This window comes from Aotus nancymaae, unplaced genomic scaffold (genome assembly GCF_030222135.1).
Source record: "Aotus nancymaae isolate 86718 unplaced genomic scaffold, 86718_ANA_hifiasm-v0.15.2.pri h1tg000051l, whole genome shotgun sequence".
NCBI classification, from domain to species: domain Eukaryota; kingdom Metazoa; phylum Chordata; class Mammalia; order Primates; family Aotidae; genus Aotus; species Aotus nancymaae.
In genome coordinates this window covers 14,370,950-14,388,913 of record NW_026988465.1, presented here as the reverse complement: position 1 = coordinate 14,388,913, position 17,964 = coordinate 14,370,950, and the positions used below count along the sequence as shown (strand labels likewise).

Sequence of the window (17,964 nt, the reverse complement as noted above, 5' to 3'; positions counted from 1 at the left end):
GAACCTACTCTTAATTCCCATTTTCAAAATGATATTCTTGCTGTTAACTATATGTGGTGTTCCCCAGTCCAGACACTTCTACAAAGACTTCTGTTCTGGTGGGGTGGAAGAGGAGAATCACTGTCTTTTTTTTTTCCTTTTGAGATGGGGGTCTCACTCTGTTGACCAGGGTGGAGAGCAGTGGCACAATCAGGGTTCACTGCAGGCTCGACCCCCTGGGCTTGAGATCTTCCCACCTCAGCCTCCTGAGTGGCTGGGATTACAAGTGGACACCATTATACCCAGCTAATTAAAAAAAATTTTTTTATAGAGATGATGTCTCTCCATGTTGCCCAAGCTGGTCTCAAACTCCTGGGCTCAAACAATTCACCTGCCTTGGCCTCCCCAAGTGCTATTACAGGCATGAGCCACTGCACTCCACTGAGAATTACCATCTTGGTGTTGGGAGGGATTGATCCTGGATATCTGCTATCCTTCCTTTTTTCTCTCTCTCTCTTTTTTTAATTCCTGCCTTCTCACTTCCAGAGGTCTTTGGAACCTAAACGTTTTGGGTATGTTTGGTATAAATGCTTCTGTTCTTTCCCTGCTGCTAGTTCTGTATCAACTCTAGTCAGCCTTCCAGCTTCTAAACCTTTGTTGATGTGGTCACCTCTCTATCTTTGTAAAAATCCCTTGTTTTAATGAACTGTTCAAAGAAGATAGAGCTAAATGTGTTTATTGATGTCACTATCTTTAACCAGAAGTCCAGGCTGCCCTTTTCCCCTTGGTCATAGGTAAGTTGTGTGATTTGTTGGAGGTGTCAAGTATGTACTGTGTGTTAGTGGAGAAAATATTTTAGTTTTCTCTGGATTAAGAGACCAAAATATCTTAACTGTTTGCATGTTTTTATATATAGAGGTCAGAGTCATTAATTTCAAAACGTATCATTTTGCCCTAATGAAGTATTTCTGCTTCAACTGTTATAGGTTCGATTTTCCAGTTCGGCAGCAGCACTACAAATTTCAACTTCACAAACAACAATCCATCAGGAGTGTTCACATTTGGTGCAAATTCTAGCACACCTGCAGCCTCAGCCCAGCCCTCAGGCTCGGGGGGCTTTCCGTTTAACCCATCTCCAGCATTTACAGTGGGGTAAGAGAATTTTTTATTGAAATGGAGAATTTACATTGGTAAGGGTATGTACATGTATATGCTTTGTTTTTAAAAGTTATCAAGATCCAGTATGGTTTGGGTAAAATTAAATATGTTTTCCAACATAAATTTACCATACTGCAATTCTGGAGGATTATATTATAGTTTGAGAAAAAAAAAAACAGTAATGTGTGTGTTAGGTATAGCAGAAAATGTATATTAACAGTTGCTGCTGCTCATGGTAAATGTTAGGATTCGGAAATTTTGCTCTGAGCATCATACCACATTATGAAGCTTTTATTTTTTACAGGTCAAATGGGAAAAATATGTTCTCATCTTCTGGAAGTTCAGTCCCTGGCCGCAAGATAAAAACTGCTGTCAGACGCAGAAAATAAAGGTCACATTGGTGTTATACGCAATTTTAACAACAACTGGTGCCCTGCTTTCAGATACTGGATTGTACTTTGTGCTGGGGTTATCTGAAGTCAGATCTGCCTAAGGACTTCTTTAATTTTGTATTTTTCCTCCTTTCCCTTTCTTTACAGAAGCCCCACCCTGCTTCACCCACCCTCTTTTTAAAAATAATAGCTAGACTGGTGACTGATTCTGCAGCAAAAATATTTTATGATCCAGCAGATTATTCACTGATTTGACATAGTCTGGCTGTTCCCAGGAATGGAGCCTGCACGGCGAATGGCTTTGTATAAGAACCTCTTTGTCTACACCATTATGTGCGCTGATAAGCGTTTACGGAGCGCATTGAAATTGTAATTATATCTGAGGAATTCTGTATAGATTAGAATTCTGTATAGATTAGAGAATGTTGAAACGGATGATTTCTATGCTGAGTTTGTGCTGGTGTATGTGTGAAGTGAGTGAGTTGGGTGTATTGTGCACTAAACTTTTCTGATAGAGGAAGCCTGAATAAAGAATGGTCCGTGCTAAGGACTTGTTAGATCTAGTTCATTCTCCATTTAATAATTATATGCTATTTCTATATTTTCATTCTTCTATCACCTGTCTTGCCTTTTTCATTATTTTATTATGAAACTTGTGTAAATACAGTTTTGTTTCTGTACTTTTTTGGCATAACATAAATCTGTGAACTTGAAATTTGAATTTTGTGTTAGAGTTTTTTTGTTGTTTGTTTAGTCTTGTCTCAGATTTTATTATGTAAATCCCATTATTCAAAGTTGCCTAAATCCATTTGGAAATCTTTAAAAAAAAATTGGGGATTCTTAAAGTTGAATTTATTGGCTTTTCTGATCCAGTTTTGTTTGGACCAAAAACCAGTATTGTACAAAGTATTAAGCATATATTTTTATATTTACTAAAATGGACTGTGGTGACTTTGGATAATAAGGAAAAGTTTAATATTAAAGCCATGTTTATTACAGTATAATTAACATGTTAAACCATGGGATAAATGCCATCAATAAAAAATTATGACATACTTTTTATTCTAGTTTTACCTCATAATGAAGGTACACAGTCTTATTGGGACAGGCCTTTTTAAAGTAAAGGTTAACAGTGGCTCATTAGAAGATAAATTCCAAAAAGTACATTGACATGATTCAGATAACTCCTAAGAGAAGGGGAAAGTAATTTGCACATCAATATACATAGCTTTTTAAAAAAGTTGGAAGTAAACACACATCCGTTTCTCTTTGTGCTTGTATCTTCCTTGGTAAGTTACTGGATAGTGTAAGTATTATTTTATTCTTTTTTTAACTGGATTGTTTTCCTGTGGTTCACAAAATAATTCTTGGAACAGTATTTGATAATTTTATTTTTCAGTTTGAATATAGTTATTTTGTGCTCAGTTTTAATTTGCTGAACTTCTGGTTGGTTGAAGTTTCTTTCTTTTCCAAGATGGAGTCTCTCCCTGCTGTCGCCCAGGCTGTGGTGCAGTGGTGTGATCTTACCTCACTGTAGCCTCTGCCTCCCGGGTTCAAGCAATTCTCCTGCCTCACCCTCCCGAGTAGCTGGGACTATACGTGTGCACCACCACACCTGGCTAATTTTTGTATTTTTAGTAGAGATGGGGTTTCACCATGTTGGCCAGGCTGGTCTCGACCTCCTGACCTCAGCTGATGTGCCCACCTCGGCCTCCCAACTGCTGGGATTACAGGGGTGAGGCACCTCACCCGGCCTTGCTTTGGGTTGTATGCTACATACACAAGTGAAAATTGAAGCTATTTGTAGCCGGGGATTGGAGGGGGATAAATGTTGGAAAGAAAATAATAAAAGCCCATACTTCTCATGCTGGGCCAATGAGTAATGAAGATGGATTGATTGACAGTGTCTCCCTCTGTCACCCAGGGTAGAATGCAGTGGTGGTGTGACCATAGCTCCCTGCAGCCTTCAACTCCTAGGCTCAAGCAGTCCTCCTGCCTTGGCCTTCAGAGAAGCTGGGGACTACAGATGTGTACCACCATGCTAACTTTTTTTATTTCATTTTTTGTAGAGAACAGGGTCTTGCTATGTTGCCCAGGCTGGCTCACTTGAACTCCTGGGCCCAAGTGATCTTCTTGCCTTCCAGTGTGCTGGAATTACAGGTGTGAGCTACCAAGCCCAGCCAGGAATTGTTTTTAATGAAAAAGAATCTCTGAAGGGAGGAAAGTCATGTTCAGAAAATTTAATCGAATAATTAGGTAGGTATGTTTTTATAATTTGGTTGATTGACCAGAGGATCGGTGGCTTGCACTGAAGGTACCATTAGTAGTATTTGGGGGGGGGTATGTCAGATATATATTCTAGGACCTCATCACCAGAGACTGACTGGGTCTGGATAGGGTCCAAAACTAAATAAGCACCTGGCAGACTTATACACTGAGGTTTGGGGGTGTCACTTTAATTGCTAGTTTTGAGTAATTACAATTCTGGGCATTGAGATAAGGGTACAGTTCTGACCACTGAAAAATGTCTTTAAGCTGCTCATTAATACATGTTACAAATTCTCCCCTGAAATTGGCTTGTTCATCTAATTTTATTATTTGAAATTAATTATTGAACTAATTTTAGCATATAACCAGGCCATATGCTGGTTAAACATGGTGAGAACTTTTTACTTTAATTATATTAGCATGTTATTTTCTGTGCCTGTTTTAAACTTTGAAGTTTAATGGGAATTTTATAAAAGTTATTTTAGCTTGTGCATTTAATGGAAACTGACAAATCTGGTGTAGTAAAATTGAGAAAATAGGGGTAGCAGGTCTAGCTACACACATCAGCTGTATGACCACGTCAGCCAAAGCCTTCATTTCTTTGTTACATGGGACAACTTTTATAAACTTGTCTCAAAAATCCACTGTAGTTCCAAAACATACATTTATGACTAGGCTCATAACAGCAGCACGTTGTCTACAGGCTCAGACCATCTTTTAGCTACGCTCTAGTTTATCCTTTATTGTCTTTGCCCTTTTTGAGGAACCAGTTGTTTTGCATCTGGCCCTTTCTCTCTGGACCTGCTCATAAAAGTTAAACAGGAAAGGCTTTTAAGGTCAGAACTATATTTAAATTGCCCAGATGAGATTTATGTGGTGGTTGTGATGGTTAACAACTCTTAAAGGACTGGATTAATTTAATATTAAGCTTAATTCATGTACAAGGAACTTCTGAGTGTACTTGCTAAAAGAACATATTCCTAAAGATGGATGATTCCTTTTTCATAGATCTCTATTTCTGAAAGTATTTTAGTTTACTGATATACCCACTGGAAAAACTGTATTTGGAAGCAAGGTCTCCCTAAGCAGGAGATTCTAGAGCAAACTGTCTCAAAGAAATAGACAAAATATAGATGCGTTGATGCCTAAGTATTTATTGAGACAAATACTACAAATTGGTGGCATACAAATTATTAAAAATAGAATGCTGAATTTTATTTATAGATAGGCCATCAGATACCGTTTACAGGTCAAGCCTTACTATAATGAACCATAAAGAAATATGTACACTGTTTGAAATGAGGAACTTTATCCAGGCAAGCTTGTGATATCGTGAGTGGCCTGCAGTACTGGGGACAAGGAATGTCAGGTAATTGACATGTTTCTTGTCAGATTTTAGGAATATTGTTATTTAGGCATATTCAAAGAAACAACTGCCTATCTATCTTAATAGGGATAAGTATATAATGGAAATATTTAATATCCATATCCCCCTCAAAAAGCCCTTTATTCCCAAGTAGTATAATTTTCAACTCCTTTCTACCCTTCCTTGGCTGGAAACTTATGCATAACTAAAATACCCAAACAAGTCACTGAAGGGAACAAATCCTTTCTTTTTACTGTCCCTTGAAACTAAAAACACTGACTTATTTTGTAACGTGGGCGAAGTAGCTCTCAAATATAATGCATTTTTTTTTTCTATCCTAAATACTTGGGTAAAATTGGAAGGTGAGTGCTTAGGCAGAAATAAATACCGAGCTGGTGGGAGCAAAGTTCAGTTGGGCAATCCTCTTTATGATACAAGTTAAGGCTATTAGTTCCAAAAGTGCTGCCTTTATTTCTGCAGTCACAGTCTAAAGGCAAGCTAACCCAGCTTCTGGCTCCCACATGAACATTATTTATTTATTCAGTATGTCAGATTTTTCTCAATGATGTGCATTAGCCCCTCAGCATATTTTTACTGGTGGGAACTGATTTTCTAGACACCGAAATCAACTGCCAGTTCTGGTTTAATCTTAGGGAACATGCTCATTGAAACAGTATTCTCACTCAGCTTGAATCCTAAATTTTGTTCCTTTATTATTAAAATGATGAATATGTTGTAGAATGAAGACAACAACTTTCTTCTGCCTTTTTTAGGCTAGAGCTTCAGCATGAGAATTATACTTTGACACAGAAAATCAGGTGTGTAAGTGAAATACAATGAAGTGTTCTTGAAAAGAGACTCTACCTTACAACCCCACGAGAAAAATATGTGGCACTAAGGCCTGGCTCCTTCCCTCATTGTTTTGTCATTCTTTCCCAAACTTTGGGAATCAAAATCTGTTTGTGCAAAAGGTGAATTCATAAAGTGAAACAGACTCTTGGGTTCTGTTATAGAGGCAAAGTAATAATACTTTTATGTATTTTATAGGGTTATATAGTACAGTAACTCGAATCCATGGTTGGATCTGACTGAACCTACATAGATAGTAATCTGAATGACTCGTAGAAAATGGGCAATATTCTAAGCATACAAAACTAAACTGGACTAGCTTGCCTTTGTTTTATAGTATGAACAAAAATAATAACCTAGGTGATGGCAAGGTATTATCATCTGAGCAGAAATTATGAATGAAAGATATATTCCAGAGCTCTATGACTGAGGGACATTTTCCCAGTGGCAAAAGTAGTGTGTAAACTAATGCTAGTGTTTGCACTACTAAAGTGCCAAGTTATGTAACATTTCCTAATCTAATTTTAAAAATGAAAGATTTTTCTTTTTTTTACTATGAAGGGCAGTAACACCAAATCTTCCCTATGGGTGCATGTGAATGATTTATTTAGTACACTGACATACTTAAATATTAGTGTTTCTGGGAAGCTGGATTTGATATAAACTTGTTTTGAAAAACATAGTTTATGAAATTTTATAAAAGTATTTTAATACATTAAATTTCTATAATCAAATGTGTAATATCTGTTGTCACAGTTTTAAATGTCAAAGAAAAATCTTTGAAAATACAGTGGTAATAGACATGTATTGTGTTTGTTTGCTATTAAGACCAAGAACAAATGCCTAGATCCCTTAAATAATCAAATTTTGAACTGTGCAATACAGTTTAGTGTGTCTTTGGAAGACAATGTCAGAGCTGGAGAAAAATACCTACGAATCAAAACTTAAACCATAAATAGTACAGGGACATCTAGCAAAATCACACACATGTAATAAACCCTACAGTTTTGCTTCAACAGAACAATAAAGCAAAATGGCAGTATACACAGTATTACTTTGCTTAACATTTTCCCCCAAATTTTATCCCTAGGAGACCCAAAATGAGCTTACAGAACCTTAGAATAATGACTGGGAATGACAGTCTCCCTTGCTTTAGAGAGAATAGTCCATAATGGGAAAACGGCTAATATTTCACAAGCTAGTAATAGTATTTAGAGTTAATCATGAGATATTAAAATTTTTTTAACTTCTTGATGTTGCAACAGTCATGGAACTATATAAAATATAAGGAAAGTAGTATGTGAATATGCTGTATATAAATAGAATTTACACTCATTGAGAACACTGAAAAGCACTAATACTTTCTTCATGCTGCACACATACTGGAAATACTTTTACAGTAAATATGCAATAGTTTGATGGAAGTAATTTCTCCCCACATACTTATAGTTTGATTCAGGGCACTGAAAACACTTGCACATAAATGATAAGTTAAATGTACAGTGAAAATTTACTCCTCCCACCATTAAACGTACTAACTTACCTTTAAAAAAATTAATGATAACATAGCAGTATGACTTAATACTTTTTCATCATCATGAGAAACTTGTCCCCAAATACATGTTCAAGCATTAAGAATAGTTGTAAAGTTACATCATCACCAGAGGGAACTGCAGTACAGACTGGAAACTTCAGGTAAGGGAACTGCTAGGCCTGCCGCACTTGTCCCTTTCTCTTGCAGCTAACTCACCATCTCCTGGGTTGGGAGAGAGTGGATTGTCCAATTTGTCTTATTCCCTCCCCTAAACACCAAAGACAATTTCCCCAGGAATTTGAAAACTAAAAGATGAGTTACATAGGTGTTTACAAAACACAGCTGAACATTTTCCATTATTTTGGGGTAAACCAAAACAAATTTTAAAGTTTCATTTGGAGATTTCAAAGCTGAAAATGCTTTCAGCAAATCCTAATGCCTTAGATCTTAAGAAAGTATATATTGTCTATTGTTTATAAAATCATTTGCCTTTTTGATCTAAAAATTTACTTGAATTTAATAGGTTTTTCTGCTGGAAAAGTTCTTTGGCATTCGAGTAAAATCAGTACTTTTGGAATAGTCACCTGCGTCATACTGGAGTGACTGCTTTAATTTCTAAATCATCAGTTAGTGTAACCCAGGGATACTGATGGCCTTGATACATAATTTAGTCTTGTCATTACAGCGTGTGGATATCGGCTTTGGGGGACATCATCTGACCCCATTTCTTCTTACCACAATGGTTCCTGCTACAATGTCATAGGCTGTTCGATTATGCTGAAAAAACAGCAGTGTGATGAAAGCAGGGAAAAAAGAAGCAATAGAAAAATTCTTGATCAAAGCTCGTATAGTGGACCTAAAAAGTTAAAACAAAAATATAAGTTACATATCAAACCACATACAGATTAATGGTATCCCATCAAGTTCAAAATAGATATTTAAAACACGGTTCTACTTCTCTACAAAAGTCCACAGGGAAAAAGACATTCAAAGCATAGTTGAGAGAATTTTTGCCTTTGATATGAGTTATTTTCAAGTAGCACTGTAGCATGATCAAACCACCTGGACTATTTCTAAAGACTTCAACAACATAAAAGACCTCAGAACTTGAATATAAAAAGCAGTAATAAACATGTCTTGGAATACAGAATAAGGGTTGACAGTACTTTCTAGTATTTTCTTAGAAGAAATGAACATGAATTCTGAGTATGCTTACTGTAGTCCCATTTATTTACCTTACATAAAGAACTTGCATTTTAAAGTACTGTGTGTTCTTTCATCAGCATTTTCCTTTGTGGTATCCAATGATTAAGGAAAGCTTTTAAAAGCTTTCAACAATCACTCAGAATGGAGAATTATCCTACTTGTTAGATTTCTGCCTTTTAGTGCACTGAAGGGCTGCAGAAACGTTCAGTGGTTGTGAGTGTGGGTTCTGAATCCAAACTAGTTAAATTAAGATCCATCTTCTACCACTTACTAACTAGCTGTATTCCATATCTGCAAAAAGGGAACAACAGTATCTATCTTATAAGGTTATTATCATTAAATTAGTTAATATACATGCAGTGTTACAGTGCAGGTATATAAAAAGTACTCAGTAAACATTAGCCATTACTGACTTTTACTAAAAGAAGTAGGTAGGTTTACAACTATGGAATTTTAAGAAAAATCTGAAGATGGCAAAACCAAGGTTTCTAGAGTCACCTATTCGTCTTCCCCCCCCCCCCCCCCGCCCCGCCCCAAGATGGAGTTTTGCTGTGTCCCCCACACTGGAATGCAGTGGTGAGATCTCAGCTTACTGCAACCTCCACATGCCAAGTTCAAGCAATTCTCCTGCCTCAGCCTCCCGAGTAGCTGGGACTACAGGCATGCACCACTATGTCCAGCTAATATTTAAATTTTTAGTAGAGACAGAGTTTCACCATGTTTGCCAGAATGGTCTTGATCTCTCGACCTTGATCTGCTTGCCTCGGCCTCCCAAAGTGCTGGGATTATAGGCATGAGCCACCATGCCTGGCCCATAGTCCTTGATGTAACAATCCAGCTCTGAATCATTCTGGCAAAAATGGCAGCCAATATCTTGTTTGGCTCAACTGACTACCAGCCACTCGCCTCCACAACTTCCATTATCACTAGTTGTACCTTCCCCCAGAGCTAGATGCCAACAGCTAACCTTGAGTACTGACAGTACTGCAAGCTCTCAGCAGCAGAAGGATGTACGAATGCATAGCTGTCAAAACTCTTATTGCCTATTCAAGATGGAATAATGATAGGTATGGCCAAAGGGAGACTCAAGACAGATTAGAAACTGACCTAATGTCCACAGATCTAGAGAATAATAAAGATAGTCACGGAGCAGTAAGATAGCATCAACACCCAAATCATCCTCTCATACTGTGACTTGTAATTCATAAAATGATCATCTGGAAAATGTACACTGGAAGAGAGGTCTACAATCATATAACACAACTGAAATAAATACTCATAAACTGTTTTAAACTTGCTAAAATATAAGCCTATCTTATGCCACAAAGAAAAAAACCCCAATATTCTAAAACACATTATTTTCTTAAGTATGTAGTAGATTAAGCTAAGAAAAAGACTTACATTGTAATGCTAACATTTGAGGAAGGAATCACTAAAACCCGACTTGGTGCAATAAGCACTGATGTATCGCACGTCACAACTCGAAGCCCCAGCAGGAACTTCCCTGGGGTAGCTCCACCTGCTCCCCAAATGCAAATTATCTAAGGAAAGAAGGATAATTTGAAAATAACTTACTAGTTCATCTATACCAATTTTAAAGTTTTCCTACCATATTATTTCATGTTTTAACATTTTCAATTTGGAAGAATTGCACAGAAACGTTAACCATTTAACTTAATGCATTTCTGTAGGTTTCTAACATGTCCAATACTACAAGATGTCTGTCTCCTGTAATATTTCTCTATGACTAATTTGCAGCAAAAGAAATACATTGCAAGTTCCACAACCAATTTACAAGTACATTTTTGGACCACAATCTATGAGTGAAATTTTGACTTTCTAAAACTGAAAAATATTACAAGAAAATTGTAAAATGTCTCTCTTCCAAAAGTTTTTGCTTAATCATTAATTAAAATTTGGAAGAAAACAGAAAAGTAGACATATGGAAAAGACATGAATAATTATAAATTTCTCTTACGTTTTTGTCTTGGGCTGATACTGTTGGCCAGGTGCAGTGGCTCACATCTGAAATGCCAGCACTTGGGGAGGCCAAGGTGGGTGGATCACCTGAGGCCGGAAGTTTGAGACCAGCCTGGCCAACATGGTGAAACCCTATCTCTACTAAAAATACAAAATTAGCTGGGTGTGGCTGTATGCACCTGTAGTCCCACCTACACGGGAGGCTGAGATGGGAGAATCACTTGAACCCGGGAGGTTAAGGTTGCAGTGAGCTGAGGTCACGCCATTGCACTCCAGTCCGGGCAATAAGAGTGAAACTCCATCTCAAAAAAAAAAAATAAGATAAAAATAAAATATAAAACCATCAAATTAGATAAATACTAATACTTGCTGAACTTAGTAGCTTACCTCATAGAAACAAACCAATAATCTGTATATAAGAGCCACAACCATCATTTTCTGCAAGTCTTCCATTGATGTGTCTTCATCTATTTCTTCTATTATATAATGCATAGCAAACTTAGAGATATCCCTACACAAAATAATAGTAAAGAATTAGTTACCAGAATAGTTGTACTAATTTTTTTCATTAGTGTAAGTCATATATTTTAATTGAAATTGTAAACTAATCTTTAGATTCCCAACCATCTAGTCTCATAAAGCATTCAATAATTTATTCAACAAATAAGCAGCATTATCGTGAGCAGACACTGTACTCGCCCTGGGGAAATATGGGTGAATGAATTCACATAGTCTCTGCTTTCGTGGAGGGTCTGATCTGCTGGCAAAGCAGAACAATAAGTAAGTAGCAATAATAAAGTGGGATGAGTGCTGTGATGGGGAGCCTAGGATACTATGGAAATACATACCAGGTACACTTAACCTTGTGAAGCTTTCTCAGAAAAGACAATTAGATGAGAATCTGAAGGATGAAGAAAAGTCAGCCAGACTAAGAAGGAATAATGTTTCAGAAAGGGAACAGCAGGAGAGCAAGTCTTGGAGCAAGAGGGTATGTGACAGAAGCTGTAAGCAGTTTGGGATGGCTCATATACTAAATGTGAGAGGTGGCAGTGATTAAGAAATAAAGGCATCTGTTAAACTACATGATGAAATTCAGACTTTATCCTGCTGGTAATGAGAAACCACTGAAGGGGCTGAGCACGGTGGCTCACGCCTGTAATCCCAACACTTTGGGAGGCTGAGCTGGGAGGATTGCCTGAGCCCAGGATTTTGAGGCCAACCTGGGCAACACAGTGAGATCCCCATCTCTGAAAAAAAAATAATAAAAATTTTAAAAAGAGAAACCATTGAAGGGTTTTAAGGTAGGAGAGGGGCAGAACCAGGATTTATGATCACTTTGGTTTTATATCAGAGACTGGACTGAGATAAAACAGGAGACTGAGTTACCACTAGAAGATTTTTGCTATAATCCAAGCAAGAGATGACAGTAATTGGAGTAGGGAGAAGCAATCACGATTAAAAAAAAAATGGGCCAGGTGCAGTGGCTTATGCTTGTAATCTCAGCACTTTGGGAGGCTGAGGCAGGAAAATCATTCGAGCCCAGGAATTTGAGACCACCCTGGGCAACACAGGGAGACCCTGTCACTACAAAAAAATTTTTTTTAATTAGCTAGGCATAGTGGTGCAAGCCTGTGGTCCCAGCTCTTTGTGAGGCTGAGGTGGGAGTATTACGTGGGCACAGGAGATCATAGCTGCAGTGAGCCGTGACTGTACTACTGCACTCCAGCCTGGGTGACAGAGAAAGACCCTGTCTCAGAAAAATGGTCTGGCAGTGAGGAGGTCTGGGGTTGAAAGCTATTCAGAAAATTGAACATAAAGGAGTTAGTATTTCACTGGATGTACAGTGAGGTGAGAGAGGGAGGGACAGGGAGGAATCACAGTAACACTCAGGTTCTGGCAAGGACCCTAAAATTTAACTGCATAGGTTTGTATCTTGACTCTGTCACTTACTACCTTTGTAACATTTTAAGTTCTGGGCTCAACTTTTCATAAACCCAAATTTCAGACTCTATAAAATGGAGGTATTAATCTCAACATCTCATCTTGGTATGAAGATTAAATAAGAATCCATATGAAGAAGTGAGCAAGCGCAGTACATGGCATATAGAAAGTACTCAGGAAGTGATAACTGCTATTATGATTACTGGTAATCTGGAAGGATCACTCAAATAAATGTCTCACTTTGAAGTTCACTTGGGACTTGCCCCACAGTATAAGCAATCCCATTTGGAAGCACCATCTAGTTGATTATTAGTTCACCTACCAAAAGTTCTTCATATCTTGTCTTTAGAAACTCCACAAGATAGCAAGAGGGAACAGGACAGGGACAGGCAAATTAGTTCCTGGCCTAAAAGAACGGTTGAGGCCAGGCACGGTGGCTCACAGCTGTAATCCCAGCACTTTCAGAGGCTGAGGTGGGCAGATTGCCTCAGCTCAGGAGTTTGTGACAAGCCTCGGCAACACCGTGAAACCCAGTCTCTACTAAAATAAATACAATTGGCCAGGCGTGGCAGCGTGCACCTGTAGTTCCAGCTACTTGGGAGGCTCAGGCAAGAGAATTGCTTGAACCCGGGAGACAGATGTTGCAGTGAGCCAAGATCCTGCCACGGCACTCCAGCCTGGGCGACAGAGCGAGACTCCATCTCAAAAAAAAAAAAATAGTTGAATAAAATCAAACCAGGTTTGGAGGCTCTTTTTACCTATTTTTGATAGGTGAGATTCCCACACATCATAGAATTCAGTAGAAATTTTTAGTTATTTTTTAAATCAACAAGAAAACCATAAATCTGACAAAGCTCTCATAAAGAAATCATGACACTGACAAGCTCATTATCCATATAATCTCGTGTAGACAAACAATGTAACAAAACAATAGTTTTAAACAGTAGAAATAAAAACCTTTCTGCAAATGTCCTCAACTTACTTTATCCCACTGAGGTGCATAATGCTTAAGACAATGGTTGCTTTTATAAAGAAGAGAATAAAGAAATCCACCATCTCTGCCATAAATCTGTGGGCCAAGGATGGAATAACATATTCTCTGCCTGCAAATTAAAAAAAAAAAAAAAAAAAGTTAGGAAAAACTAATCATTTCACATAAGCCTTGGAACACAAGCCATGTAATGAATTGGTAAAGAAAGTCAAGGTACAACTTAATAAAAAATATAACCTTGCAGCAACTATTGATATCGATTCCACCAAGAATCCATGTTATTAAAATAGAGTAACAGTACTCCACTATTTACTGAACTTAAAGTTTGCTTTCCTAACTTTAACCTTTAAAAATTGATTTCACACAGCTGGGTGCAGTGACTCACATCTGTAATCCCAGTACTTTGGGAGGCCAAGGCAGGCAGATTGCTTGAAGCCAGGAGTTCGAGACTGGTCTGGCCCTGGCCAACATGGCGAAACCCCGTCTCAACAAAAAATAAAAAAATTAGCCAGGCATGGTGGCACATGCCTATAGTCCCAGCCACTAGGGAAGCTGAGGTGGCAGGATGGCTTGAACCTGGGAGGCGGAGGTTGCAGCAAGCCAAGATCGCGCCACCGCACTATCCAGCCTGGGCGATAGAGCCAAACCTCGTCCTCCACACTCCCCCCTCCCCCCGCCAAAAAAGTGATTTCACAGACAAATCTGATTAGCCAATAAATTTCACTAAGAACTCTACTGAGAATCCAAGTGATCACATCTAAGTGACAGAAAATGGATTTTAGTACAAATCAAGGTTATACATTGGCAATTGGTATAAAGTAAATCCCTGTAACCCCTCCTATTTGTTTAGTTTGTTCTGCTTTCTCTAAACCCAATGAATATGAATCTGTCATCCTAAATTCTGCTGGGATCAGAGGCATCAAGTAGTTCTTGTCCCTACTATCTGTGGCTAAATAAACGAAAAGTCTGATAGCTTAAATAGTAAACTAATTCAAAATATTCTAGTTCACACACACAAGCAAAAACAATTACACAATATACAAGATCAATAAGCCAGGGCTTCTCGATCAAATGAAGTGAAGCTTTGACCCAATCAAAGCTTCCTAACTCCACTCGTATCCATGTCAATCTCTTTTTATGTCCGTTCAGTTCCACTGTCCTAAGCAGCCAATGTCTGAATAATTTCCAGCATTAACAGTTGAACCCCTCCAAAAGTGAGTTTGCCATCTGCGAGTTTAGCTTTGGACCTCACTCTGCAGAGCGTGAAAACCAAAGAAAGAGGATGGATTGAAGAGCAATTTCTTTTCACGTAGAAACAACTAGTCCCCATGAGTAAGGGAATCAATTCGGAGTGCCAGGTCTAAAGGAAGAAGAAACTGTATTGCCTCCTTGTACATTTTGGGGATTTAGGGCCTGGACAAACGATAGCTAGTGCACGGGCAGGATCGCTAATCGGAGTAGCAGCAGCAGTGACAGGTCTAAAAAGCGTGCCAGCTCTACTCACAGGCCCCTGAAGACCCTTCTACGCCGCCCAGCCTCCAGCTCGCGCGTCTCACCTGCCTGCTGCCTGGTCTCGCTCGGGCTTCGCGAAGGGGCTGCGGATCCTACCCTCGTCACTGGAGTGGCCCGGACCGACGACTGCACTTGAGGAGCCCGGGGTCCCAGGTTCGCGACTGGAGCAGGGGTGCTGAGGCCGGCAGCTGTCCCCGAGTCGGGCCCCGCAGCTCCGGGGCTCAGGAAGTAGAAGGAGTTGTAATAGCCCAGCTGCGGGGCCGGCGGCAGCGCCGCGGCCTGGGGGACTGCAGCGCCGCCCGAGGGGAAGCTCTGCGGGGACGGCTGGGGGCTGCAGTAGGCGGGGAGGGCGGCCAGGCCGCTGTGCCAGGTGAGGTAGCCGCAGTAGGACTGCCACAGCCACTCGTGTACTTGCCGGGAGTACTCACGGGCGCTCAGCCGCGCCAGTCTCTCCCGCGGCGCCGCGGCCTCGGGCGCCTCGCAGCCCGCCTGCTCGGGCGGCCCTGCACCGGAGCCGGAGCCCGCATCCCCGCACTTCCCAAGCTCGCGCGGCGGCTCCGATTCGTAAGCGGCGGCAGCTGCGAGGCCCGGAGCTGTCGGCCGGCCCGGGGCCTGCGGTTCGGCCTGGGGGTCGTCGCGGGGGCATGGGACGGCGGCGGTAGGAGGCCCTCTCAGGGAAGGGACGGGCTCGTGGTCCCACCCGCCTTCGTCCTGCCCAGGCGGGCGGCCTCGGGCTTCCTCGGGCCCCTCTGCCATCGTCGCCTCAGCAGCAACCTCCGCGGTACCTGTCACTGCTCTGTCTTCCTCCCCCAATTACCCCTCCCCAACAGTCCCGTCGCAACCCCCGCAGCCCCAGCCGCAGCCGTAGGCGTCGGCGTCAACAATCCCCGGCCGGAAGCGGAAGCCCCGCCCCTCAGGAGCGTCGCCCGCCGCCGGGCGGAGCTGGGAAAAGAAGGTGGGGAGGTACGGCTGCAGTCCCCGGTTCGGTCGATGGTAGTCGCTGGCTAGTCGGCTGCGACCAGACCGTCGTGGCCCCCCGCCCCGCTGTTGCGGCTTTAAGTCTGTGGCCCGAGGACTCTGTATATTCCCGTGGGGTTGGACCTAGGTTTTCCTGGGAGAAACAGCAGATGGATGAGGAGCATTTCCGAGACAAGTCTCAGGGCCAGCGCAGCGTTTTCTGTTGCAGAACCGCGACTGTTGTTTTGGGCTCCAGAGTAGCGGTTGGTTGCTTTTCACTCCAGTTAACCGTTAGTACTCGAGAAGGTGGCACAGAACGCATCTATCCCCTTAGAAGATAAGAAATTAAACTAAACCGGGACATATATTAATATATATATATTATATTTTTTAAATATTTTTTATTTTTGTTTTTTGAGACGGAGTCTCGCTCTGTCGCCCAGGCTAGAGTGCAGTGGCGCCATCTCGGCTCACTGCCAACCTCTGCTTCCTGGGTTCAAACTATTCTCCTGTCTTAGCCTCCTGAGTGGCTAAGATTACAGGTGTGTGCCGCCACACCTGGCTAATTTTTGTATTTTTAGTAGAGACGGGGTTTCACTGTGTTGGTCAGGCTGGTCTCGAACTCCTGACCTCGTGATCCACCCACCTCGGCCTCCCAAAGTGCTGAAATTACAGGCGTGAGCCACTGCGCCCGGCCAGGAAAGTATATTGAAATGTAAGTAATGTGCTATATATAATTCAGAGGAAGGGGAAAATATGCATGGACTAGAGTACTAACAAAAGGCTCTAAAGCCTGGGATATGCTCAGGGCCTTTCCATAACAGAAAATGAAAAAGCACCTAAATTTGAGACTGGATTTGAAGAAAGGCATAGTGCGGCTGGAGTAGAAAGCTTGTGTCTACTGCAGTGGAAAGTAAGTTTTCATAAATGCAGACTAGCTCCAGGGTGAGGACAGAATCTAGCTTTTAAATCAGTATAATCCCTCTTCTTTTACATTTGAAAATCTCTGCAGTGTTATGTCTGTGTTATCCCCAGCACCATACAAAGGACATACGAAGGCCAAATACTGTGGGAATGTTTATTAATGATATTAATGATGATGCTTCCTCTTCACCCTCGTTCACTGAAAATCACCGATAGGAGGCAGTTAATAGGAGAAAAGGCATAGACATTTATTTGATCATCGTTTTATGTGACACAGGAGCCTTCAGAATGAAAATCCAAAGATAACAAGGGAAATTGTGGATTTTTATGCTTAGGTTCAACAAAGCATGGACAGCCAGATAGAAAAATGATTGGACAGAAAGGGTACACTCTAATGCAAATATGCAGGAAACCCAGCAAGGCATCTGTCTAGATTATTCTGGGGCCTCTGCGCAGCACTCCTTCCTCCTGGGTATGAGGAAATTTTAATGTTTAAACAAGCATTCCAAGTTGGGGTGAGAGAAGCAAGAGAAACAGGAACAAAGAAATGTGGCTTGGAATTAGTGAAATATGATTATTGAAGACATGGACTTTGTTTTGAATACCACTGTTCATGTAACACCTGGCACAGTATCACTGTAAAGATATAAAATGATATGAGATATGAAACAGCAAAATAAGCCAGAATAAGAAAAACTCAGGAATGAAGTAACAGAATTTGGGAAAGTGTTAGAAATAAAAGAAAAACTTATTTCAGTAAAGTGGACTGAAATACAATGAATAAAAGAATAATAAAATACAATAGTGTCTGAAGAGAACTACAATTTGAAAATAATTTTTTTATCAAAAAGAAATTTAAACATAGAAATAACTTGAGAGAAATGATAAATATTGAAAATAGGCAAAG

General features: G+C 40.4%; 2 protein-coding genes across 7 annotated transcripts in view; one reads left to right on the top strand and one right to left on the bottom strand.

Moving 5' to 3' along the window:
• Positions 1-2,584, top strand: part of NUP153 (nucleoporin 153) — a 79,878-nt gene extending 77,294 nt beyond the window's left edge. For 5 of the 6 annotated variants that reach the window (XM_012476536.3, XM_012476535.3, XM_064363020.1 and 2 more), the window contains 2 exons: positions 966-1,131; positions 1,442-2,063. In XM_012476536.3, coding sequence (XP_012331959.2) covers positions 966-1,131; positions 1,442-1,526 — 251 coding nt within the window. In that variant the 3' untranslated portion in view covers positions 1,527-2,063. Of the gene's footprint in view, positions 1-965; positions 1,132-1,441 lie in introns of all 6 variants that reach the window. The other variant, XM_012476534.2, reaches the window with a different exon arrangement.
• A 2,347-nt stretch (positions 2,585-4,931) lies between these two features.
• On the bottom strand, positions 4,932-16,038 carry FAM8A1 (family with sequence similarity 8 member A1). Its single transcript, XM_012476592.2, has 5 exons — positions 15,221-16,038; positions 13,656-13,776; positions 11,120-11,243; positions 10,154-10,293; positions 4,932-8,402 (listed from the first exon to the last, which is right to left on the bottom strand). Exons 1-5 carry the CDS (start codon positions 15,930-15,932, stop codon positions 8,258-8,260), a joined length of 1,242 nt encoding a protein of 413 aa, XP_012332015.2. The 5' UTR covers positions 15,933-16,038; the 3' UTR covers positions 4,932-8,257.
• Between the last annotated feature and the right edge of the window lie 1,926 nt (positions 16,039-17,964).